The sequence below is a fragment of the Carcharodon carcharias genome, chromosome 26 (assembly GCF_017639515.1).
Source record: "Carcharodon carcharias isolate sCarCar2 chromosome 26, sCarCar2.pri, whole genome shotgun sequence".
In the NCBI taxonomy this organism is placed as follows: Eukaryota; Metazoa; Chordata; class Chondrichthyes; order Lamniformes; family Lamnidae; genus Carcharodon; species Carcharodon carcharias.
In genome coordinates, this window is record NC_054492.1 from 31,863,112 (window position 1) to 31,889,461 (window position 26,350).

At 43.0% G+C, this 26,350-nt stretch overlaps 1 protein-coding gene across 1 annotated transcript; it reads left to right on the forward strand.

Moving 5' to 3' along the window:
• Positions 1–906: 906 nt before the first annotated feature.
• st8sia2 (ST8 alpha-N-acetyl-neuraminide alpha-2,8-sialyltransferase 2) lies at positions 907–25,868 on the forward strand. The gene is made up of 5 exons (XM_041175191.1): positions 907–960; positions 6,882–7,016; positions 13,279–13,536; positions 20,226–20,519; positions 25,583–25,868. The coding sequence occupies exons 1-5, from the start codon at positions 920–922 to the stop codon at positions 25,866–25,868; spliced, it is 1,014 nt and encodes a 337-aa protein (XP_041031125.1). The 5' UTR covers positions 907–919.
• Positions 25,869–26,350: the final 482 nt, after the last annotated feature.

The window sequence follows — 26,350 nt, forward strand, 5'->3', positions numbered from 1 at the left end:
ATTGTGAGTGTTGCTAATAAGGCCAGCATCTATTGCCTATCCCTAGTTGCCCTTGAGAAGGTGCTGACAAGCCAGCTTCTTGAATAGAACTGAGTGACTTGCGAGGTTATGTCAGAGGGCAGTTAAGAGTCAAACTTACGCAGGTCTGGCGTCGCATTAGGCCAGACTTGTAAAGAATGGCACACTTCCTTCTCTAAAGGACATTTATGAACTGGATGGATTTTATGTCAATCCATTTGCTTCATGGTCACCGTTGCTAATACCAGCTTTTTATTCCAGATTTTATTTAATTAAGTGAATTTCCTAACCACCATGGCGGGATTTAAACTAATGTCTCCAAGTTATTGGTCCAGGTATTTGGAAGGGAACAGGATTCAGACGAACAGTGATGTTAGCAATGATAAAATGGAGAGACAAGAAAAGCTTGATGACAGGAGAAAGGTTAGAAATCAGGGGAGATGGTGGTGTAGTGTTAATACTAGTAATCCAGAAACCCTGGGGACATAGGTTCAAATCCCATCATAGCAGCTGGTGGAATATAAATTCAATTAATTAGTAAATCTGGATTAATTAGCAATGGTGACCATGAAACTATCATTGATTGTCATAAAAACCCACCTGGTTCACTAATGCCCTCTTTGTGGAAGGAAATCTGCTGTCCTACAGGTTGACTCTTAACTGCCCTCTGAAATGGCCTAGCAAGCTATTCAGTTCAAGGACAATTAGGGATGGGCAACCAATGCTAGCCTTGCCATTGATGCCCACATCCCATGAAAGAATAAAGGGGAAAAAAAAATCAGAGCTGAAGGATCACACAGAATGTTTTCTTTCACCTCCCAGTCAAATTATTGAGTGAGACTATGTGAGCTGTGAATATATGTTCTTTTGTCCCCACAGATTTTCAGAAGGAAGGAGGGCTATGAAGTCAGCCAAGGATGCTGTACAGAACAAACGTTGTCGGTATGTAAGTAGGGAGCATATCCTCTTTCTGTACTTTTTAGTCAAGACACTGGGATTAGTAACCTTTTAGGGAAGTTTGCAACCTTACATCAGGGTAATGGCTTGTATGTACAATGCCACAGAGTGATGGCCCTGGGTCTATTCCTGTGATCTTCTCACATATAACTTTCCAAATTCAAAAACATCACAGGGCAGTTGTGAAGTCTGAATCAGGCATTTCGCCACAAGTAAATAAATAACTGAAATATAGGGCCAATAATTCTATTGTCATGGGCCCCTGCTTCTCAATGACGTTCCCGGGCTTTTTCATTGATGTATAGCAAGGGAAGGAGGAGGAACACAACAATCACAACTTGTTCGACATCACAAAACCAAGAAAGCCATGAACAGAGGCTCCAAACATGCAAATAATAGACCGTCTGCTGAGGATCAAAGGTGAAAGGGTAGGTCGTAATTCCCACAACATATGAATTATCCAGTCAGCAGCTCCAATGGATAAGACAAAGCAAAGGAGCCAGAGTTTACCTAAATGAAAACAGAAAATGCTGGAAATACTCAGCGGTTCTGGCATATCAATGGAGAGAGAAACAGAGTTAACGTTTCAGGTTGATGTTTTGACAGAAGCTCTCAGGGATTCTAAAGAGCAGGGGAATGTTCCCTCGTGTCCTGGACATTATTTATTCTTTAACCAGCACCTGAAAACAGTTTATCCGGGCATTAACACAGAATTGTTACTGGGATATTGCTGTGCTCAAATAGGTTGCTGTATTTCCTATATTGAAATAGTGACTTCACTTAAAAATACACCAATTTGGGACATTCTGAGATTGTGAAAAGTGATATATAAATGCAAGTTTTCTTTTGCTCTTATGAATATCCATATCTTGAATTTCTCAGGTTCCAAACGGTAGACCATTTAAATGGCAGTTTTTCAGCTGATATCCAACTGGTTGAATTTGCAGGATCATCACCCTATTTACATTGACTTCCAATCTGTGAACAGCTTCTTGTCAGTCTGCCTCCAGCTTGCTCACACACAAAACATTCCTTTTTGATTTGATCACAAGTTTTTGTGTCTCTGCAAAGCCTATCACTAATATGTGTTGTGAATTCCATGGCTGTTTGTATTTTACATCATTGCACATTATCATCATCGGCTGTTCCTCGATTCAAGGATGACTTTTGCTCAGGGTCTGTCATAGGTCTTCGTGTGACTGAACAGTCTGACTCTTGACCCCACATGCCTTTCGGCACATGGGGTAGGATGTCCCACAAGGTAGTGGGACCCAGAGTGCAGGATTTGCTTCCTTTTCTTTCCTTCTCTGCTGCCTCTCCATTAAGATGTTGGGACTCAACGCGTGATGCAGCTTGAGATGGACAAGTTGCTGCTGTTCTGAATGATTTGTAGCAAGCTCTGTCCAGTACAGGCCTTTCCAATCTTCAGGGGCAGAAAAGAAAAATTGCAACCATGCTGCATATGGATGTTCAGCCGTTACTACAATTGCAGCACCGGTTGTGAGGGTGGGAGATGTCTTGTGTCATACCCCCATTGTTAGGAACAGAATAATGTGCCAGTTGCAGGAAGGAGGTTACTGCACAACAAGGCAGCCCATCTGGACAGTTCCAAAGTTCAAAATGTCCCATAGGCTACTCAGTCCCTCTGCCAAATTATCGATCCAGTTCCCTCTTGAATTTACCAATGCAATCTGCATCCACTTCCTCCTTCACCAGCTTCTGTGTAAAATAGTTGACTCACCACTGCTCACTTTTCCTCTCCTGTTGGTAGAAATGGCACAGATTCAAGTTTAAAACAGGGACCCACATGCCTCAAGATTCAGCCAATATCCTGTACAAGTGTTGGAATGAATAATTATTCTGCGCACAAGCTCCCAGCTGCTGGAGCGAATAAAGCCAGTCCAGCACACACTTCTTCAGGAAGAATTGGGTAGCAACACGAGGCAGTCCTGCTGTTGGATTTCATGTCCTTCTGTAATGTACAATGCAATGAAAACCTGAACATCCAGAATGTAAGCTCTGATGCTAAAGATTAAAATGGAGCAATGGGGCCAATATAGTTACCCTCTGATGTGCGTATTCAGTTGTGAGCATCAGAACTATGAGCCTAATGGGGGAATGCACTGCCTGATGTGGGACTGAGCTACATTGACCAGTTTTTAAAAATTAATTCATGGAATGTAGTCATCACTGGCTAGGCCAACATTTGTAGCCCATCCCTAATTGCCCTTGAGAAGGTGATAGTGATTTGCCTTCCTCAACTGCTGCAGCCCATGTGATGTAGCCACACCCGCAGTGCTGTTAGGGAGGAAGTTCCAGGATTTTGATCCAGCGACAGTGAAGGAACGGTGATATAATTCCAAATCAGGATGGTGTGTGGCTTGGAGGGGAAATTGAAGTTGGTGGTGTTCCAATGCATCTGCTGCCCTTGTCATTCTAGGTGTTAGAGGTCGTGGGTTTGGAAGGTGCTGTCGAAGGAGCTTTGATTAGTTACTGCAGTGCATCTTGTAGATGGTACACACTGCTGCCATTGTGCGTCAGTGGTGGAGGGAGTGAATGTTTGTGGATGGGGTGCCAATCAAGCAGGCTGCTTTGTTGTGGATGGTGTCAAGCTTCTTGAGTGTTGTTGGAGCTACACTCACCCAGGCAAGTGGAGAGTATTCTATCAGACTCCTGACTTGTGCCTTGTAGATGGCGGACAGGTTTTGGGGAGTCAGGAGGTGAGTTACTCGCCGCAGTATTCCCAGCCTTTGACCTGCTCTTGTAGCCACAGTATTTATATAGCCGGTAGAGTTCTGTCTCTGGTCATTGGTAACCCCCAGGATTTTGAAAGGTCCCAGGTTCACACCACAGTCCCTACTCTGAATTAGCCCATCTCAGCCAGAGCAGCAATAGAGATGCCACAATTAGGTGCAGTATCCCTGCATGAGGGGTCAGCAAAAAGCCCCCAACAATCAGCCAGGATTGCTTCTCTGCATCATAATTCAGCGACCCCAACTAGGGAATATATGCTTTGTGTTAAGGCAGGAACAGGCCCAGTTGCAACGCTCCCCTTGGGGAGTACAAACAGGGTAGATGCTGTGAGGATATTTCCCCTTATGTGGAATCCAGAACTAGGTGGCATCTTTTTAATAATAAATGGTCTCCCATTTGAGACCGAGGTGAGGAACAGTTCCTTCTTTCAAAGGTTCATGAACCTTTGGCAACTCTGTACCCAAGAGTTCAATGGGGGCTGAGTCATTGATTATATTTCAAGGCTGAGATAGACAGATTTTTAACCAAAGGGGAGTGAAAGGGTTGTGGGGAATAGGCAGGAAACTGGAATTGGGGCCAACATCAAATTAACCGTGATCTTATTGAATGGTGGAGCAGGCCTGAGAGACCTATTCTTGCTCTTATTTCTTATCTTCCTTGTTCTTATAAATGGCCACTTGAATGAGGTACAAGAGTCAGAATTTCCCAGCAAGAGTCAGAAACCCAAGGAGCATAGGGGAGAAAAAGGAAAGGAGAAAACAAACTGCAGAATGGAACTGGCACCAGAAGCAGCAGTGACCGAGGTGTCATTTTCAAAGTTGTCGTCGGAAAATACAAGGCTCGACAGCTGAGATTGTCCCCAGCTGCTGAGTCCATTTATTCAATGGAGTTGCACCTCAGGCTTGCTTTAAATAGCAGTCTATTTCTGGTTAAAGAGTCTGGCCCCACTGACAACAAAGGGCCACAGCAAGTGCCCCCTCCTTTGCTTGGTCTGATGCTACTGCTGAGAGCTGGGGCTGACCTGCAGCTGTGGTTTCCTGGAGATCTGCTTCAGCGCACCTCAGCAACCCTTGTCCCAATCAGAGCTCGAACCCGCTCACACACTCAGCTTACATCAGGTGATGTTTGAAGTCGGTCAAAATATTGGTTAAACTTTAAACAGTAACTTTACACACGTGATACCAGGGACATTAAATTCCAGTCAGAATTCCAGAGGCTGGGATGCAAGGGTCATGGTCAGTGTCCTGAATGCAGCTTGGTTGGGATTACTTGCATGTAGGAAGTGGCTTTTGGCATAGGGGAGGGCCAAAATTTCATAAAGTTTCACACTTCTAACTGCTGCCCAATGATCCTGATGGATGGAAATGTTGTGTGTCTGTGCTACACATAAGTGTGGACATTAAGTGAGAACAGAATCTAGCTCATCTGTGATGCCACCTGTGGTTGAATATCCTTCTAGCCCTCCCTGACTGGGCTCATGCATAAAGAATTGTCACCTGGGTAGGTACTGGAGGGCAACCAAAACCTAGGACACCAGATAAAATCAACACCAGGAGGAGAAAAGCGAAGGAGACAATTTCCACCTGCTTTTTCCTTTGGCTCAAATGAGCAGCAATGGATCAATTTGTTTCATTTTGAAATGACTTTTGTTCTAATTTCGTGCCTGAAGCCTGACCTTCCTCAAATCAGTGATCTCAGCTAAAAGAAGCAGGAGCCAAACTGAAATAATTAAATCCAGCTCCTAAGATACATTTAAGCCTCTGGTGCTACTTTGGTCTTCCACTGGATGGAGCATGCAGTATGACTGAACATTGGGCAGCCAAACGGTCCATTCTTAAAGGAACGGCTGCAAGCTTGCTCCACAAAAGGGAAACAAGTCTTCCCGCCTCCAGCTGGTCCTTCACTTTCCCTTCCCCGCACTTTTCCGACCCAACTTGGCTTCACTGAGAATTCATGTTCTCCTGCAATATCCATCCCTCATAACTGTACTGTCCATCAGTGCTGGCTGCCCACTAACATGATGCCCATATACTTAAATGGATCAGGTTCCATGTCAACACGGGGCATGTGTGCCAAAGGCCTCATTGACACTATAATCAAAATTCACCCCTCGCTCCCCCCACCCACCCCACCCCCACAACCCTGCCGACCCTTCGATTTCTGAAATTACTTCATCACAGTCTCAAGATGTAAAGTTATGCTGCAAAAGTATCATATTCTTCCCTGTACAAGCCAAGGGGAATTGCCCATGAGCAGTTCATGGGGAGCAGAGCAGGTTTCAGAGGTGTGAGAGGCTTCAGGCAGTTCATTGAACAATAAATTATTCCCAACAGTGTTAGTGCACAGCAGAGCACCCTAACAGGGTCTGCCTCTCAGAAGTACGCAGCACTGTGACAGGTCCGTACACAATGTGAACCAGCAACACCTTGCTGGGAATCAAACCACGAGCTACAAGCAGCACGAATTGATGCCACATCCCCAAAAGGTAGGCCTCCCACACCCATCAATCAGCTTGCCTCTTTGTAGGAGTGTTCACAAATATGTCAGTAATGCAATGTTATTTACATTTTGTCTTTATGTAAATCTTCTCTCCTCCAACTATCTGAGTTCCATTAAAAGAAAAATATACTTTCATTTACATCCATATTACATCAGTGCGACCGAGTCTAGAGCAGAGAAACAGAACATTCTGCCCAGCGTTTATGCTGCACACAAGCTTCCTCCTTCTTCCTTAAATACATCTATGCCATTCACCTCAACTAATTAATGTGGTTGCGAGTTCCACGTACTGAATAAAGAAATTTGGCCTGATTTACTTCACTTACAATCTTTAGATATCACCTTATTGCATTATTGAAAATTCTCAGCATCTTCCAGGCAATATATTTTATTTTTGAGTGATTGTTGTTATGCAGGGCAGGATGATCCAATTTACAACCCCCCCCACCACCACCCCCCACCCCCCCCCCACCAATACTGGTAATTCAGTCCACAAAGCTCGGGCAGCTCAGTCCCAGTTATATTTATATTTCTTAATTGTTGAATTATCCTGTTTGAAATGTGTGTGTGTGTGTGTGTGTGTGTGTGTGTCTGTGTGTGTTTGTTCAGTCACAGTGTACAGCACTTTGAAGTCAATGCTTGTCATTGTCCAGGGAAGAAAGGATCACAAATGCCTCATCTGCTGTGCCTCAAGAGAGGACTGAGAGGAGGGAGAGTGTCCAACCACAGGCAAGACCTCTTGACATACCAGAATGGAAGCTTAATACTACGCTAACTGCAAGGATAAGGTAATGTTCTGCTATTCACAACAGAGGATCCTTTTGAACTTGCCAAGTTTAAACACTAGATCTCACAAAGCAAATTAAATGGTTGAAGTTTGGGTTCAGAATTTTTTTTCTTGATGCCTCCCCCTCTCTGAACTGCACTGAGGCTTGAGCAAGGGCTCAGTTCCACAGCAATTGGTCACCCCCACCACCCCCCCCCCAATAATCCGCCAAGTGCTCTACTTCAACTCGTAACAAAGGAAACATAATAGACCTCATATTTCTATTGCCCCTTTCATGATATCAGGACATCCCAAAGCACTTTACAATCATTGAAATACCTTTGATGTGTAGTCACTGGTCTAATGCAGAAATTGTGGCAGATAACTTATGCAAGGCAAGATTCCACATACAGCAATGAGGCAATGACCAGGTCATCTTATGGTGTGATAAAAACAAAACGCTGGAAATACTCAGCAGGTCTGACAGCATCTGTGGAGAGGAGAAACAAGAGTTAACGTGTCGAATCAAACTCCATTAACTCTATTTCTCCCTTTACAGATGCTGAGCATTTCCAGCACTTTCAGTTTTTATTTCCGATTTCCAGCATTCTCAGTATTTTGCTTTTAATCTGATGGTGCCATCCAGGTTGGCACTCCAGTGCAGCACCAGAGGAACTGTTGCAAAGGCAGAAGTGCCCTCTTTTAGATGAGACATTAAACCGAGGCCCTGCCTGCCCTTTCTGGTGGATGTAGAGGATCCCACGGCCACTATTTGTTGAAGAGCAGGAGGGAGTTCCTTCCAGCCTTTACTTATCCCTCAACCAACATCACTGAAACAGATTATTTGGTCATTATCTCATTGTTTTTTTGGTGGGAGCTTGCTGTGTGCACTTGGCAGTAGCGTTCCTACATTACAACAGTTACTACACTTGAGGAATATTTTATTGGTTTTAAAGTGCTTTGGGAAGTCCTAAGGTCATGAAAGGTGCTATAGAAATGCAAGTATTTCTTTCTAGTGGGCCATCAACTTCACCACCCAAAAAATCAGAAATTACCTTTGTTACGATCTCCATAGGGAGCCGTAAACCAAAATAACAAAACTTATTGAATGAACCACCGCCCCCATGAAGAAATTACTAACATGATTCAATTTTTGTAGCTTTTCCTTGAACATGAATTAGAACAAACACAAATTATGTGTGAATTAGCAGGCAAATGATATTTCAAATAAAAAAGGTAAATTTCACTTTGAATAGTTGATGTATCAAAGATATGTCTAACATAATCGCAAGTATTCTCATCACTCCCCGGACAAATGTGACACTACGTAGCTACACAGTTCTACAATGTACTGTTTTTTATTCACATAGGGTAGGTAGGAGTTCTTTCTGACAACAGCTTTCACCTTTGAGTTTCATGTGTACAATTATGATCAGCAAGGCACGCTTCTACGAACCCTCTCTCCCTCAGGTCACATCAGTCCTGAGGGTGTAGCTTTCCAGAATTCCTTTTCAACTGACCAACCAGTAAAATTCTGGTTTGTGGCCATTCCTGAGAAAACACCCAGCTCTTTAGCATCCCCAAGCTATTCACACAGCTTTCCAGATTTTAGACCTTCTTAGGCAGCTCGCACAGTGCCTCCAAGAGCTCCTGTCTCTTTTCTGCCAATTATAAAAGCTGACTTCCCCCTGAGCGTGTTTTGCTTCTTCTCCTCACAAGAATTCTCTATGTTCCTCTTTCTGTCTCTGTCTGAATTCTTTTTGCATCTGCATCTTTGCATGGATTGCTTTCACCCTCCAGCTTGTCTGCTTGTAGCACTCCTTTGGGACTGCAGCTCTCCTTTTTGTCTGCCAGCCGCAGGGCTTCATTATTAACTTTATTCTTATTGGTATTGATTTCAGATCAAGGGATATGGTCTCACGGACCAGTATTTCTTATTATCCAAAAAAATTACAATTGATGCAAACTATTAAAGGCCTTTCAAATATTCTTAATAACAGATTCCACAGACCTTTTAAAGAAATTACAAATTTTCCTTACTGTACTGCTTCCAGGCCAAAGGTCATCATACTGTTGCACTTCCTGCACTAGGTCAATTTTCCTGATTCTTGAAACACAAATTTAAAATTCTTATCCTTGTTCAAATCTGCCTACGGCCTCTCCCATTCCTAACCCTGTATTGTCCTCTGGCTCTACAACCATTCCAAGAATCTTGTGCTCCCCCAACTTTGGCCTCTTGTGCACCCTTGATTTCCCCTCCTTTGGCAGCCATGCCTTCAGTTGTTTTGGACCTCATTTCTGGAATTCCCTCCCTCGATCTCTCTGTCTTTCTCTCCTAGTTTATGGTGCTCCTTGCGGAAGTTATCTTTTTAACCAAGACCTGCTCAAATGTCCTTACGTGGCTCAGTGTCAAATTTTGTTTGACTATACTCCTGTGAGGTGCCTTGGGATATGTTAGTGCATTAAAGATGCTATATAAATACTAGTTGTTGTTGCTGTTTGGGCGTATGTCTGTAGGTGTGTTTCTGTGTAGGCTTGTTATAGTGCTTGTATTCATCTCCCACTGTCAAAAGGCCTTACATTCCTTTTCACCCACTGAATTGAGTTATGAGTCATGCTGTGTGAAAATGGAGCATGAACAGAACATAAAGTGACTCCAGGTTCAAATATTTAATTCATTTCAGATTTCTGTTCATTAGGCCTGAGTTGTGTTTACCCTTAATGGAGGGGCACTGACACTGTGATCTCAATTAATGGTCTAAGGAATCAGGACAGGCAGAGTGCCAGTACTCACAGATTGCTGGCAAGGACCTGGCTGCAGCATTACAACACTAATTGTTGCTCCTAACACACTATGCAAAGGATGCACCAGTCAAGAATCATTGGCACAGCTGAACCCAGATCCCAACTGGCTCATTCTCATGGGGGGAACACTTAAATTGGCAAGGCTGGGGAGAGGAAAACTTTCAGCAAATGGGGGATGGGTACAGTGTAGCAAAGTTCCACAGAAATCTGAAATAATAGGCTTCAGGAGGAGTACATCTTATGCCAGATAGCCAGAGGTTAAGGAGGAAGAAAGAATAAAATAAATTGAAAGGAAGGGGGTGGTGGGACGTACAATGTGACAGGGTTGCAGTGTGTATATGCAAATGTGCAATGTATCAGAAATAAATTTGAGGAATTGGAGCCATTAATTGGAATGGAGTGACATGAGGTTGTAATGCTGACTGAACCTTAACTTCAGCAAGGCTGAACAGAAAGATGGTGCCCAAAGAGAATGTAATTGATGTTTCTAAAATTGGCAGGACTCGGAACGTTATGTCCCAAGATTCTATCTTGGGACCGCTTTCATTTCCTCTTTGTATAAATAATTTATATGTAGACACAAAAAGGGATGCTAATGAGGATTGCTATTCTTACCAAGTTAGAGGCATGGCAAATACAGATTGCAGGACAACACAAACAGGTAAGCAGAATAGGCAAATAGGTGGTGGATGCAGATTATTGCAGCAAAATATTAAGAATTTATGGAAACAGAAAAATGAAGGAAGGATACCCTAAATACCAAGATTCTTAATGAATGGAGGAACAGAGATGTTTAGGGATGCAGATAATAAGATCTATAAAGAGGGCAGTGCAGGAATGAGAGGCTATAAATAGGACAAATGTGATTATTAGTTTTAAAAAACCCGGGCACTGATTATAGAAGCAAGGAGATTATGTTGAATTTGGGCAATAGATTTTGGTGATGTTTGGAGTATAGTATTGTGTATAGTATTGAACATCCCATTATAGAAAGGATATTAGAGCCATGGAAGGAAGACAGTGAGAATTCACTAGGATAATACAAGGAACGTGGGATTAGAGTTGTGAATGAAGCCATTTTAGGCCTTTACACAAGCGGAAGGATAAGAGTGAGGAAGGTTTTCAAAATTCTGAAAAGGTTTGAGAAAGCTGATGGTGAAAGATTATTGTTCCTTAGTGCTAGTACTAATGTTATTTCCACTGGTTGGATACTCAATAACAAGGGAATCAGATTCAGGATTAGCACTGAAAGAATGAAAGGGAAAGTTGGAAGAATTATTATTTCCATTAAATATTGTCAGAACATGGAATACTGCTTCATTGAATCAGAGACAATAACCCAATTCATAAGGGAACTGGATAAATATTTGAAAAGGAAGAATATAAAAGCCTTTATAGAAAGAGGATGCAAATAGGATTAGAATGGTTCTTCAATTGAAAAAAAATAGCACTCTGGGTAAAGAGTCTCCTTAGATTCTTAGAATTGTGCAGCCCTGAAGGATAGTATTTAGCTCATCATGTTTGTGCTGGCTCTTTGAAACAGCCAACAATTAGTCCCACTCCCCTGCACTTTCACTGGAGTCCTGCAAATTTTTCCTTTTCGGTGTATCTATCCAATTCCCTTTTGAAATTTAGCACTGAATCTGCTTCTACCACTCTTTCAGGCAACACATTCCAGGTCATCATAACTCACTGTGTAACAATATATTCCTCTCATTCCCTTTGGTTTTCATGCCAATTACCTATTTACGTCACAAAGGCCTTGACATCCTTCCTAAAGTGTTGTGCCCAGGGTTCTTGCTTTTGTACTCTGTGCCTTGTCTGTTCTGTAATTTCTATGATTTATACTGCAGGATCTCCACTGTCTGCTGTAAGAGGGACCTCTGGTGGATAACAGAAACTGGCAAATAACCCAGAGACCCTGTACCCAGGATGGTACTTTTATTTAGATTACCTAGTGGAAAGTCCCAGAGTGTACAGATAAGGACATGTTCTTCCATTTCACAAATTAAGTGTTCTTGAAAAGGGTCTTGACAATGTGAATCCTACAGCCAGAGCCTGAAGCTAAAAATAAAACAGTGACTACACTTCAAAATGACTTAATTGACTGTAAAGTGCTTTGGAATGCCCTCAGGCCATGAAAAGCACTATATAAATGCAAATCTTTCTTGAAAGCTCCATGGACAGTAAAGTTTACCAGGAAGTGAATGCCCAGATAATAACTACCTGTGGGATCAAGAATCCAGGGTGTGAATAAAAATCACTCCATTGAATTTGAGCGAAACTGAATCTGAACTCCCAAACAAAATTAATTTGAAAGTTTGAGGAAAGGGGAATTGGGAGTGGGAATATTGGATTGCAGAGATATTTGAGACCAGGGATGTTAGCGAGTGGAGCTAATCAAGGTGTAATAATTCTGCTCGTTGTGGCTGCTGGTACTACATTTACATTTATGACACTGTTTTCAGGGCATTGACACAAAAGCAACCACACAAATTGCCTAAATGTTGTCCTTTCACGTTTTGTTTCTTTGAAACAGCTACCCACTCCCCTGCATTTCCACTGAAGTTTTGCAATTTTTTTTACCTTTTTGATGTATCTATCCAAATCTAGACCTTCCCTCTGTGGTGATTTGGGGGGGGGGGGGGGGGATGGGGAGCGCGGGGTAGTGGTTGACAGGGTAGGGTGGGACCTGCGATGTTTGCCCACACAGCTGGAATGAGAGCACAGGACATACCCAATAAGGGCAAGAAAGGGACTCTGTGGCTTTTAGTGCCATCTGTTGAAGCTGTTTATGACCACAGTGGTTAATTAACGCTTAAGCTTGTACTCCATCCATCAGAGGCAATAGTGATGCTGCATGTTCATTAAGTTACTTCCTCCTGTATGTTAAGACACTGTGTCACATGTGTTACAGATCCCCTTCTTGTATATTACAGCCTTGTGTCTCATTGTGCTGGGGCTTGTACAATAAAATGCTGCCTCACATATGTTACAGTGAGACTTTCTTTGTTTCAGTGTTACCTCATCTATGTTACAATTCTGTCTTGTATATTATAATACACTACCATGCATGTTACATGCTGCTTAATATGTACCAGGCTGATGCCTCATGTATGTTATGATGCTGTCTGGTATATCACAACATTGCCTCATGAATATTAACAGATTGTTTCATGTGTATATATGATGCTATCCCCTGCATATTTAAAAGGGAATTGGATATATGCTTGAAAATGAAAACATTCCAGGGCTATGGGCAAACAGTAGGGGAGTGGAACTAATTAGATAGCTCTTTCAAAGAGCTGGCACAGTCATGAGGGGCTGAATGGCCTCCATTTGCTATGTATGAGTTTATGATGAAGCCACTGCTGTTGAGGTTGGGGCTGTTGCTGGCAGTTGTGTTATGGATGCAGCATCATATAAACCTTTGTCTTCCCATCATTTAAAATGTTCTTTGTTCTCTTTTCCACTCCTAGGAAAGACATACTAAAGTTTCTGGATGCAGAGAAGGACATTTCGGTCCTAAAGGGCAGACTGAAGGCAGGGGATATTATTCATTATATATTTGACAGGGACAGGACCCTGAATATATCCCGTAGCCTGTATGAGCTGTTACCAAGGACATCGCCAATGAAAAATAAGCATTTCAAACAGTGTGCAATTGTAGGAAATTCTGGGATTCTGCTCAACAGTGGCTGTGGGCAAGAGATTGACACTCACGAGTTTGTGATAAGGTAATGCCTAGAAGACTGGTGTGCATCTAAAGGGCAATACGATAGGAAAATCACAAAAAAGAGCACATCAATTTTGATAGTTTTAATTGTATTAAAGCTGTGAAAGAAGGTATTTGGAATCCTTTGAGGGGAATCTTTGCTTGGTTCCGTGAAGTCTTTCTCACTTCTGAATCACAAACTTGTGGGTTCAAGCCCTGGTCAGGAGCAGTACTGAGGGAGTGCTGGACTGTTTAAAGTGCTGCCCCTTAGGGAAGATTTCAGACTCTTTGGTTTTTTTTCTTCATCATTCTTCAGGATGTGGGCATCGCTGGCAAGGCCAACATTTAATGCCCCTCCCTAATTACCCTTGAAAAGATGGTGGTGATCTGCCTTCTTCTTGAAATATGGCAGCCAATGTGCTGCAGGTACATCTGCAGTGCCGTTAGGTAAGGAGTTCAGGTTGATTTTGGTGGATTTTAAAGATTCTGTGGCACTATTTATAAAAAAAACGGAGTTAATTTGCTGTCCTGGCCAACATTCCTCCTTCAGTTGACATTACCAAAATACATTCTATTTTCAGTTTGTAGAATCTGCATTTGGCTTCTGTGTTTGCCTGTATAACAACAATGATGACCTTTCAAAAGTAATTTAATATTTTAAGACATTCTGAGAATGTTGCATAAGGCTGTAGAAATGCAAATTCATTTATTTGCTTCCTGCCCTGACCCAGTAGAATAATATAGGATAATATAACATTCACTGTGGTACACATAACCACACAATTGTTTTACTGAGCCACATTCATCCTTGGGTCGGACGCTGCGATTTTCTCTTCCCTTCACATCAGTTCATGAAAACGTTAGCTTCTCCTTTGGACTGGCTGGTATATGTATTATCCAGTGCGGTGCTGAGCAAGTCCCTGGTTTAATCCTTTATCCATACTGATCTTAGCTGAGGTGGCATTTGGGGTCCAGCAATTGGTATCAAGAGGGGAACAAATCAGATCCTTTTGCTATTCAGTACCCCTATTCAAAAGCCTGTGAGTGTAAAAGTGTAAACATTTGAGTGAGCACAAGGTCCTGCTTAGCAGTAATGCCACCTTGGTTGAATTAATTGCTCAATATCCAAGCCTGAATCACAACTACTTTGAGAGGAATTGCAGTCAAGTAACAAGTCATCAATCATTGCCAAATGCTAATTTCTGGTCCCTCTTAAAAAAGATTTTTAAAAAGATAATATTTCTAAAATAAGCCAGTCTCTATTTTAAGCTGCCTTTGGCAAGCTGTGCTATTCTATTTAACTAGCTGCTAACAATGTAATCAAAGGTGGAATTATTCAGTACCAATAACTTTGGGAGTAATTTTATCAAATATCAGTTATACCATCTTGACCCTGTCTTAATTTAGTTTGTATTAAGGTAACAGTGCAGATACACAAATTATTAAAGGTAGTGACACAGGTTAATAAGTCCTTTTAAAAACTGTAAACGAAGCATTGGGTTCATTTCTAGTGGCATAGAATTGAAAAGCAAGGGAGTTATGTTAAACTTGTACTTGTACTTGGTTTGACCACTCTTGGAGTAGCATGCATAGTCTCCATATAATAGGATAAAAACGCACTGGAGAAGGTGCAAAAAAGATTTACTCAGATGATAACTGACCTGAGTGCTTATACTTGCCAGAGAAGATTGAAGAGGCTGGGGCTCTTTCCATAGAGAAGGTAAGACTGAAGGGTGACCTGATAGAGGTCTTTAAGATTATGGAAGGGCTAGCTGTGGAGAATCAGAATGAAGGGCCATAAATATAAGAAATATAACACTAACAAATCCAATAGGGAATTCGGGAAAAACTTCTTTACACAAAGAGTGGCAAGAATGTAGAACTTGCTACCATAAGAAATCGTTCAGGCAAATAGCATAGGTGTATTCAAGGGAAAGCTAGATAAGTACATGAGGAATATAGAATAGAAGGATATGTGAGATGAAGAAAGGTGAGAGGAGGCTCATGTAGAGCAAGAAATCTGGCATGGACTTTTAGGACCAAATGGCCTATTTCTGTTCTGTAAAAACTCTATAACAGTATCTTAGCCTGTACACTTCACCCATCTTGTCTAAGCACTCACATCAACAATATCAAGCCTTGGCTCTTTGCTGAATATCTTGAAGAATCTTCTCCATACTCCGTGGGACACCTGGGCATTTTATAGTCAGGTTTAACACACCCTTTAATATTAAAGAACAGCATGCATCAACTACTATGCATGTTTCTTCACTCCCAGTTCCACTCTCAAATCTCATCTCTTCTTCTCAGTCAGTCTCTCAGCATTGGGGGTGATTTGCTTCCACTCTAGTTGGTTGGGTTCTGAAATGGCTGATAAGTCCAATGTGTAGACTTTGCCACATGCGGGGCAGATGGTGCTTCAAGGGTTGGGTAGATGGGCTGTTAGGAGGTTTGTGCGCTCCTTCTGACGACTCAACTTCACCTCTGCATGTTCTAGCGAAGTCTCTCAGTGTGTTCGATGCCTTCCTGAGTGAACCTTCTTCATTTTGGTCGGTCACAAGGCAGGGTCTCCCATGAGTTGGCAGGGATGCTTTGAGGACATCATCTGTTCTCAAATCTATACGGGTGTGAGCTACAGAATTCTGACAGCATTGAATTAATTTCCATCATTAGGTTTAATTGAGTTAGCAGCTAATCACACAGAAATTGTTCTCATGATTCTGTGGGAATTCAAATCTTCATCAGAGTACTTTGCATTTACCTTCAACAAGTAACAAGGAAATATATAATTCAGGGAAAAGGGCTCGTGGCTCTGGTTATAAAGTCGCCTCTCTGGGAAAGGATTTATCATTCGCAATCTGATTGTAATATCTTTTCCATTCCACCCTTCATACCACTTCCCTGCATCTTAAATTCTGTTTGAACAAAGAACAAAGAACAAAGAAAAGTACAGCACAGGAACAGGCCCTTCGACCCTCCAAGCCTGCACCAATCATATTGCCTTTCAACTAAAACATTTTGCACTTCAGGGGTCCGTATCCCTCTATTCCCATTCTTTTCATGTACTTGTCAAGCTGCCTCTTAAATACCACTATCGTACCTGTTTCCACCACCTCCTCTTGCAGCGAATTCCAGACACTCACTACCCTCTGCGTAAAAAACTTGCCCCGCACATCTCCTCTATAGTTTTCTCCTCTCACCTTAAATCTATGTCCCCTAGTAATTGACTCTTCCACCCTGGGGAAAAGCTTCTGACTATCTACTCTGTCCATGCCACTCATAATTTTGTAAACTTTTATCAAGTCGCCCCTCAATCTCTGTCGCTCTAGTGAGAACAATCTGAGTTTCTCCAACCTATCCTCATAGCTAATAACCTCCAGACCAGGCAGCATCCTGGTAAACCTCCTCTGCACCCTCTCCAACGCCTCCATATCCTTCTGGTAATGTGGCGATCAGAATTGCACGCAATATTCCAAGTGTGGCCTAACCATGGTTCTACACAGCTGCAGCATGGCTTCTCAGCTTTTATACTCAATACCCCTGCCAATGGGGGCAAGTGTGCCATATGGCTTCCTGACTACCTTATCCACCTGCGTTACCACTCTCAGTGACCTGTGGACCTGTACACCCAGATCCCTCTGCCTGTCAATTCACTTAAGGATTCTGCCATTTACTGTATAATTCCTGCCTGTATTAGACCTTCCAAATTGCATTACCTCACATTAGTCCAGATTAAATGCCATCTGCCATTTCTCCGCCCAAGTCTCCAACCAATCTATATCCCGTTGTATCCTTTGACAATCCTCTTCACTATCAGCAACTCCTCCAACCTTAGTGTCGTCTGCAAACTTACAAATTAGCCCAGTTACATTTTCCTCCAAATCATTTATGTATACTACAAACAGCAAAGGTCCCAGCACTGATCCCTGTGGAACTCCACTAGTAACAGCTCTCCATTCAGGAAAGCACCCTTCCACTGCTATCCTCTGTCTTCTATGACCAAGCCAATTCTGTATCCATCTTGCCAGCTCACCTCTGATCCCATGCAACTTTACCTTCTGTACCAGTCTGCCGTGAGGGACCTTGTCAAAGGCCTTACTGAAATCCATGTAGATTACATCCACTGCCCTTCCATCGTCGATCATCTTTGCCACTTCCGCGAAAAACTCGATCAAGTTGTGCAGTCAATTAAACTCATTAACATCTTTTTATGCATGTAGTTGGTGTATCTGAACTCTTGACTCCTGTCTGTTGTTCTTGATCTTGTCTTCTGACTGTTTTGGTTGTCAAGGGATGCAGTTATTGGCTGAACTGTGCCAATTCTTATAGAGTGTCCCACCAAAAACACTGACCTACCTTCCTCTTTCAGATCCTGTCTGACCCGTTCTGTACCTCCAACATCCTGTGAAAGACACATATGTTATGTTTTCTTTCTCTTGCTCTCTTTCTTTTTTCTCTCTCGCACAAACATTTTCTTTTTCTGGCTTGATTGAATGAAGTTGAGGTTTGGATCAGCCAATGATCTCACAGGATGGTAGAACCAGGGCTGGGGCAACTGCTTGGCAAACTAGGCGGTGGTCTAGAGTGGCAGAATTTGGGAGGGCAGGTCGGGCGAGGGTGCGCAGTGGCAAAAACTGAAGGAATTACATAAGTGAACAATGGGTAAACAATGGGGCTTGAGCAGTGAGAATGAAAGATCTAGATCTCTTGATATTCTTTCACATATACTGGCATAATATAGATTTCCATGTACTTACATTGCAGTCGTTCCTAAAATGTCCCATTATATTCCTCATTCTGTTTATGTGACAGTAATACAAAGTTACATGACTATTCCAAAACAGCAAACCAGTAAATAATATCAAAGAACATAATTTGATCTAGCCCACTCCATCGAAATGATTATTGATCGTGTAAATTGTGCATAAAATCATCTAGTAACTGTTGTGGGGACACATAGTATTGCATCATTTGAGCCATATTACACGTTATAATGTGCATTTTCTTCAAGTACATATTCTGTGAAAATGAGAACGTACAATCTATTATAATATTCTCCTTTTACATGTAAAATAAATCTGTAATTATAAATGTAGAAGTTTTATTCATACTAATGCACAGTATTCATTTTCGAAAGTTAATTGTTGGGGAGGGTGGGCACAAGGCTGAAGGTTCGACTAGGGCTTCTCATACTCTTGCTCTGGCCCTGTGTAGAGCAGGCTCGAGGGACTCTGTTTTCAAAATGCAATAATTTCTGGTTGACACCCATCCTCAGAAAGATATCCGTGCACCAGATTTTTTTTTAATTTGCACCCTGAGAGGAACAGAAGCATCAATTGACTCTGCTTTGTTTTCCTGGCAACCTGTAGAGAATTGTTGGCTGAGTTTCCTTTTGTTTCAGCTCCTTTGAGAATTTTACCTTCTCACTTATACTCACTGCGATAAAAAAGTGCGAAACCTGCATTACTTGGAAACAGTATGGTTGCCAGCTCTGGTTGGATGTTTTCCTGGAGGTTTCATTACATCACCTCCCACTTCTAGCACCCCCTCCACCCCCAGACTTCCACCATTGTTTGCCCAACGCACGTATCTTCACAGTTCCCCACCTCCCATGTCAATTCAGAAGTCACCAAATACTTTGTTGCCAGATTGGATGATTTTTGGCTCTCAGTCAATCAGCCATTTCCCCTCATCTATGCTTTTTTTCTAACTAGTAAGTGAAAATGATCAAAGAAAATGAAAAGATGCTTTTCAATGACCTGGTAATTTTACTCCTGGGTTGGTTGGCGATTAATCTAAAATTCCTGGAGACTCGAAGTCCATCCTGGAAGATTGATAACCATAGATAACAAGGACTGTCCTCAGCTTTTGCCCTGATGCCCCTCCCCCCGCCCCACCCCCACCCCCCCAAACACACACCACCCTTTAAGTTGATCTGAGTTGACAAATAACTGTTGGGAACTGTAGCAACCCCTGACATCATGTTTATTGCCACATAAATAAAGATGACAATAATACACAATAACACTTCAGCATCTTGAAAGAGAATAGGCAGATTAAGGTTTGGGGTGTGGACTCTTTCATCACAACTGGAAACTGGAAGAGAACTGAGTCCGTTTACAGGACTGAATGGAGTAAAGGGTGTGGGCCAGAGTCAAGAGTCAGGACTGCTGATGCCTTTCTCAGGAAGGCATCTGGCTCTAAGTGTTTGGAGAAGTGGTTTTGTAAAAAGCGGAAAGAGGGAAAAAGTTGAAAGTATGAATGACATTGAAGTGCACTCAAGCAAATCCAGAAAAACAATGAGAATAAAGACTAGTTAATATTTGGTGGTATTGATTGAGAAAGTTTGGCCAGGACACCAGGAGAGCACTTCACTTCTTCCTCAAATAATAACATATAAAAGCTCGCTAAATCGGTCAAATAGGGCTTTGATCAAACATCTCATCTGAAGGATAGCACCGTTGACACAGCAGCACTCCCTCAGTAGCATCAACTTAGATTATGTGCTTGAATCCTGACTTGGGGCTTGAACCTTCATTGTTATCGACTAAGGCAAGCTGACACTATAGATTGTAGATGACTTGTGGAGAGAAGGGGCTTGATGAACCAAAAGCCTTTCTTTATTATATTCTTACTGTGCAATGCTAGGGCTAGATTATATTCTATTGTGGAAATAATGAATGATTAATTTGCAACTTAATTCCTTTTAAGATGCAATCTTGCCCCAGTAGAAGAGTATGCACAAGATGTTGGTCTGAAGACCAATTTAGTGACTATGAACCCTTCAGTGGTGCAGCGTGCGTTCGAAGATTTGAAGAATGAGACATGGAAGGAGAAGTTGCTTCACCGGCTAAAAATGTTGGACGGCGGAATTCTCTGGATTCCCGCATTTATGGCTAAAGGGGGAGAAGAGCGAGTAGAATGGGTGAACAAGCTCATCATAAAACACAAAATCCATGTACAGACAGCCTATCCATCGCTGAGGCTCCTACACGCTGTACGGGGGTGAGTTCCAGCTCTGCTGATAAGAAGCCCATGTATGTTGTGTGACATAGCCTCCAAACTGCTTGCTTGATTTTTCCATTGTAAAGTCATTGCCCCCCAGAGGAAATGCTATCTGCTCAGACAGACTTGCCTGGGTTCTGTCACACGCGCAATGCTCTTGGCAACAAGCTAGAGCTTGCCGTCAGTTAATTAGGTCACAGTCTCAGAGGGAGATAATGAGATTAAAGTGAAGGTGTTAAAAATCGAGGCGCTTAAGCAATTTGTGCTCCAGTGATTTGGGATGAATGGCTCATTGTCGATTCATTGGAGAAACTAGCAGCTGGCAAAGAGTGAGAATCGGAGTAAAATTCTTTGTGAAAAATAGCTTTTGATAATCGGCCTGCTCTAGCATGGCAAAGATCTTTGTGTCACATTTCAATAGCTTTGAGTCTCAGTGGATGGCACATTCCAAAGGGATAACATTTGAGTTCCAAATTTACGCTGTCTGTCCAAACTTATGGTTGCTGGCAGGGAAAAAGGCCAAGAGGCCTTTACATTTTTTAGGAAGCCTCATCCACGAGCGGGATGAAGTTTCCTGAAGCAAGTAAGCGTTAAATAAAAACTTTATTTTGGAATTTTAAAATGTCCCATCTCATGTGACAGAGTCTTCCTGAGGCAGCTCCGTGCGCGAACTGGGCGCCAGGCCTGGCTCTCCCTTCTCCCCCCCACCGCCCGCACATCAGCGCTCAGCGCTGCCACTCAGCGCTGCCGCTGCCTTAATTTGCCCGGTCGCATGAAATCCTGAAATGAAGCCGATCGCGGGCAGCAATTGGCTGTCCAACCACCCCCGCCAAGCACCCCTGCCAAGGGCAAAATCCTGCCCCCTGACTTCACAATGGCACACTTCTCCATCTCCATTCCAGATCAGCCTGGAACTCACCTTCTCATCGGCACTATTCTTTCCTCCTCACCAGTTCAAGCTCATGGCCAGGATTTTATGGCCCCTCCTGCCCGGCTGGATATTATGGTCCCACCAGAATGAATGGAGATTTAAATGGCCCACCACGTCTGCCAGAGATGGAGAGACACGCCGTGGTGGGGCTGTAAAATCCTGGCCCATGTTTCTTATCTTGTGTTCAAATTGCTTCGTTGCTTTAGTCCTCGCCAACTCTATGACCTCCTCAGAAAAGTGGAGTTGAGACCACAATCAGATCAGCCATGATCTTATTGGATGGCGGAGCAGGTTCACAGGATTGAATGGCTTAACCCCTATACCCCATGTTCCTATATGTTTCAGTCCTTCCATCCTTGCCCCTCACACCTCTCCCAATTCCCACTCCCCAATCTCTGTCTCTCTGATTCTGGCCCCCTGTGCATCCCCATCTTTCATTCCACTGTTGTTGGCCATGCCTTCAACTCCCCAGATACATTGGAATTGCCACCCTAATCCCCCTGCTTCTCCACCTCCACAGCAACTGACAGGCTGAGAATGAAAGACTGTATATTGAAGGAAGAACGATTTGCATTTATATTGCATTTTTCACTATCACAGGATGTTCCAAAGGGACTAACAGCCCAATTAACTACTTCTTTTTTACATAGTACCATTCACGCCATTGTCATGTTCAGATTTGATTGTTCCAATGCTCTTCTGGCTGGCCTTTTGACTCAGTTCATCTGAACCTCTGCTGCCCCTATCCTGTGCACCCCAATCCCATTTGCCAATCACTGTTGGGATGTGGGCTTCACTGGCTGGGCCAGCATTTATTGTCCATCATTAGTTGCCCTTGAGAATGTGGTGATGAGCTGCCTTCTTGAGGCATCCATATGGTGTAGGTACAACCACAGTGCTATTAGAAAGGGAGTTCCAGGATTTTGTCCCAGCGACAGTGAAGGAACGGCGATATATTTCCAAGTCAGGATGGTGAGTGACTTGGATTGGAACTGCCAGGTGGTGGTGTTCTCATCTATCTGCTGCCCTTGTCCTTCTAGATGATAGTGGTTGTGGGTTTGGAAGGTGCTGTTGAAGGAGCCTTGGTGAATTCCTGTAGTGCATCTTGTAGATGGTACACACTGCTGCTACTGTGCATTGGTGGTGGAGGGAGTGAATGTTTGTGGATGTGGTGCCAATTAAGCGGGCTGCATTTTCCTGGACAGTGTCCAGCTTCTTGAGTGTTGTGGGAGCTGCACTCATCCAGGCAAGTGGAGAATATTCCATCACACTCCTGACTTGTGCCTTGTAGATGGTGGACAGGCTTTGGAGAGACGGGAGGTGAGTTACTCATCACATGATTCCTAGCCTCTGACCTGCTCTTGCAGCCACAGTATTTATGTGACTAGACCAGTTCAGTTTCTGGTCAATGGTAACCCACAGGATGTTACCATTGGGGGATTCAGTGATGGTGATGCCATTGAACATCAAGGGGTGATGGTTGGATTCTCTCTTGTTGGGGATTTCATTGCCTGGCACTTGTATGGCGTGAATGTTACTTGCCACTTGTCAGCCCAAACTTGGATATTGTCCAAGTCTTGCTGCATTTGGACATGGACTGCTTCAGTATCCGAGGAGCTGTGAATGGTGCTGAACATTGTGCAATCATCAGTGAACATCCCTACTTCTGACCTTATGATGGAAGGAAGGTCATTGATGAAGCAGTTGAAAATGGCTGGGTTGAGTACACTACTCTGAGGAACTCCTGCAGTGATATCCTGGAGCTGAGATGACTCATCTCCAATAACCACAACCATCTTCCTTTGTGCTAGGTATGACTCCAACCAGTGGAGAGTTTCCCCCCCGATTCCCGTTGACTCCAGTTTGGCTGGGGCTCCTTGATGCCACACTCTTTCAAATGCTGCCTTGATGTCAAGGGCAGTCACTCTCACCTCACCTCAGGAGTTCAGCTCTTTTGTCCATGTTTGAACCAAGGCTGTAATGAGGCCAGGAGCTGAGTGGCCCTAGTGGAACCCAAACTGGGTGTCAATGAGCAGATTATTGCTAGGCAAGTGCCACTTGATAGCACTGTTGATTTCGCTTTCCATCACTTTACTGATGATCGAGAGTAGACTGATGGGGCGGCAATTGGTCAGATTGGATTTGTCCTGCTTTTTGTGTACAGGACGTACCTGGGCAATTTTCCACATAGCCAGATAGATGCCAGCATTGTAACTGCATTGGAACAGCTTGGCTAGGGGTGCAGCAAGTTCTGGAGCACAAGCCTTCAGTACAATTTACGGAATATTGTCAGGGCCCATAGCTTTTGCAGTATCTAGAGCCTTCAGTTGTTTCTTGATATCACGTGGAGTGAATCGAATTGGCTGAAGACTGACATCTGGTCTTCCTAATCCTCAGTGCTTCAAATTTACAAATCTGATCTTTGAGTTTGATATCACAGAGGCCTTCCCTTGTGAGGGGAAATTTTGACCTAACCCATAGGGAACAGGGAGGTTCAGATTAGTTGCTCATTATACTCCCTGCCTGATTTTAACCCCATTTACTCATTCTGCTCTCTTCTAGCCTCATCTATTTATCTCTGCTGGGGTTTGTTTAAAGATAACCTTTTTTTCCCCCTAAGTTAATGGCTAGAAAGCTAAGCTGAAAGAAATTCATTGGCATTTGCTAGGTAACCAGCTTTTTTAAGCTCTTCAGATCCCATTAAGATCCAGTTGCCTAGCAACCCAGGCCAGCAACACCAGCAACCTAGATCAATGTCCAGTTTTAACTATAACATTTCAGATTTGACTGCATATTGTTGCAGAGGTTAGTGCTGTGTACCAGAGGTGTTGATGCTCTCAGTGGGAAGTCTTTCACTGTACCCTGCTGTTTTAAGCCTTTGGAGAGAAGTCTATTATGAATCGCGATGGCTAAAAAGAGAAGAAAGAGTCAGACATCAACCATGACAGTTCGAGGGTTTGTCTTTAGAGGGATGATGTTAATCGTTACATCAATCTGCTTGGAAACTACAGCCTAGTTCATTAAGGGCCTTGGAACTGGGACGGAGAACACAAAGGGAAATGGGGCAAAACTGCTTAAAGAACATTAAAGGAACACAGGAACTTTTCATATGGAGAATAGGGTAGAAAGAAAGTCTTGTATTTATCTAGTGCCTTTCCTGACCTCACGACGTCTCAAAGCACTCACTGCCAATGAATTATGGCACTGGCCATAGTTTTTCCATTCTCTCTAGACTCAGGGGTGTTGCCAGAGAACTGGAGAATTGCAAATGTTACAACCTTGTTCAAGAAGGATGTAAAGTTAAGCCCAGCAACTGCAGGCCAGCCAGCTAACCTCAGTAGTCAGTCGGAAAGCTTTTAGAAACAATAATTCAGGAGAAAATTAATAGTCACTTGGACATATGCAAATTATCCAAGGAAGGCCAGCATGAATTTTTAAAAATTCTGTCATGGGATGTGGGCGTCACTGGAAAGGCCAATATTTATTGTCCATCCTTAGTTACCCTTGAACTGAGCAGCTGGTGAGGACATTTCAGAGTGTTGTTAAGAGTCAACCATATTGCTGTGGGTCTGGAGTCACATGTAGGCCAGGCCAGGTAAGGACAGCAGATTTCCTTCCCTAAAGGACATAAGTGAACCAGATGGGTTTTAATTAATTGAAGTTATATTCCACCAGATGTCGTTCTACCATTTCATTAGCCTGGTTACCTGGATTACTAGTCCAGTAACATTATCACAATGCCACTGTCCCCTGATTTGTAAAGGGGAAATTATGTTTAACTAACTAGCTTGAGATTTTTGATGAGGTAAGAGAGAGGGTTGATAAGAGTAATGCTGTTGATGTGGTGCGCATGAGGCATTTAATAAAGTGCCTCACAACAGACTTGTGAGCAAAGTTAGACCTCAAGGATTAAAAGAGAAGTAGCAACAGGATATGGAATTGGCTGAGGGACAGGAAATAAACAATAGCGGTGAACGGTTGTTTTTGGACTAGAGGAAGATCTATAGTGGAGTTCTCCAGGCGTTGGTGTTAGGACCCAGCTCTTTCTGATATATATTAATGATTTACTTTCTGTAACTGTGGTTTAGTCTCAAATGAGGATTGGTAATGTTACTAATTTCCTTTTCCCCAGGTACTGGCTGACCAACAAGGTCCTGATCAAACGTCCTACCACTGGCCTCTTGATGTATACTCTTGCCACCCGGTTCTGCGACGAAATCCACCTCTATGGCTTCTGGCCCTTCCCTAAGGACCAGAAGGGAAATGCGGTGAAGTATCACTACTACGACAGTCTGACGTACGAGTATAACTCACGGGCTACTCCACACACAATGCCACTGGAGTTCAAGACACTGAGAAATATGCACCTCCAAGGTGCATTGAAACTCAATGTCAGAGAGTGCAAATTGACAACATAGAACTAGCAAGAAGGCAAAGCGAGGAGGGAGACTCGCCTTTTGTGGCAAGTGCTGTGGTATCATAGGAGAAATGAAAGGTTAAAAGCCAACCTTACACAGATGGATTCAATCGCTGTGTGAATAGATTCTGGTGGACAAGCCATCAACATCTGGACACATTCTGAGAACGTTAACATAAGTATGGGAACACAAACGTTTTGTTGTCTTTGATACAAGAGAGAAGGACCAACCTGAAGGTACAACCACGGGATTGGACTCCTGCATGCAAAGTGCAGTGAAAGTTCCTTCAAGGAGCCAGGCTTTCATCTGTTAGGATGGAACCTGCTTCATGCAGAATTAGGCCCCCTTGCAAAGCAGATACAATTTAAGAAACTTGAAATATACAAGCACTTAAATTTCAAGAAATGTAATTTTGTTTGATCAGTAAAACTTGTGAGGGACTTCCAGAAAAACAAGTGAACATTATCACCAGCAAGTACAAT

Excerpts from the sequence above, each read along its gene's own strand:
- st8sia2 (XM_041175191.1), top strand. The coding sequence starts at position 920 with ATGAAGTCAGCCAAGGATGCTGTACAGAACAAACGTTGTCG. Across the intron at positions 7,017-13,278 it reads ACGCTAACTGCAAGGATAAG|GAAAGACATACTAAAGTTTC; the intron begins GTAATGTTCTGC and ends TTCCACTCCTAG. Across the intron at positions 20,520-25,582 it reads CTCCTACACGCTGTACGGGG|GTACTGGCTGACCAACAAGG; the intron begins GTGAGTTCCAGC and ends CCTTTTCCCCAG.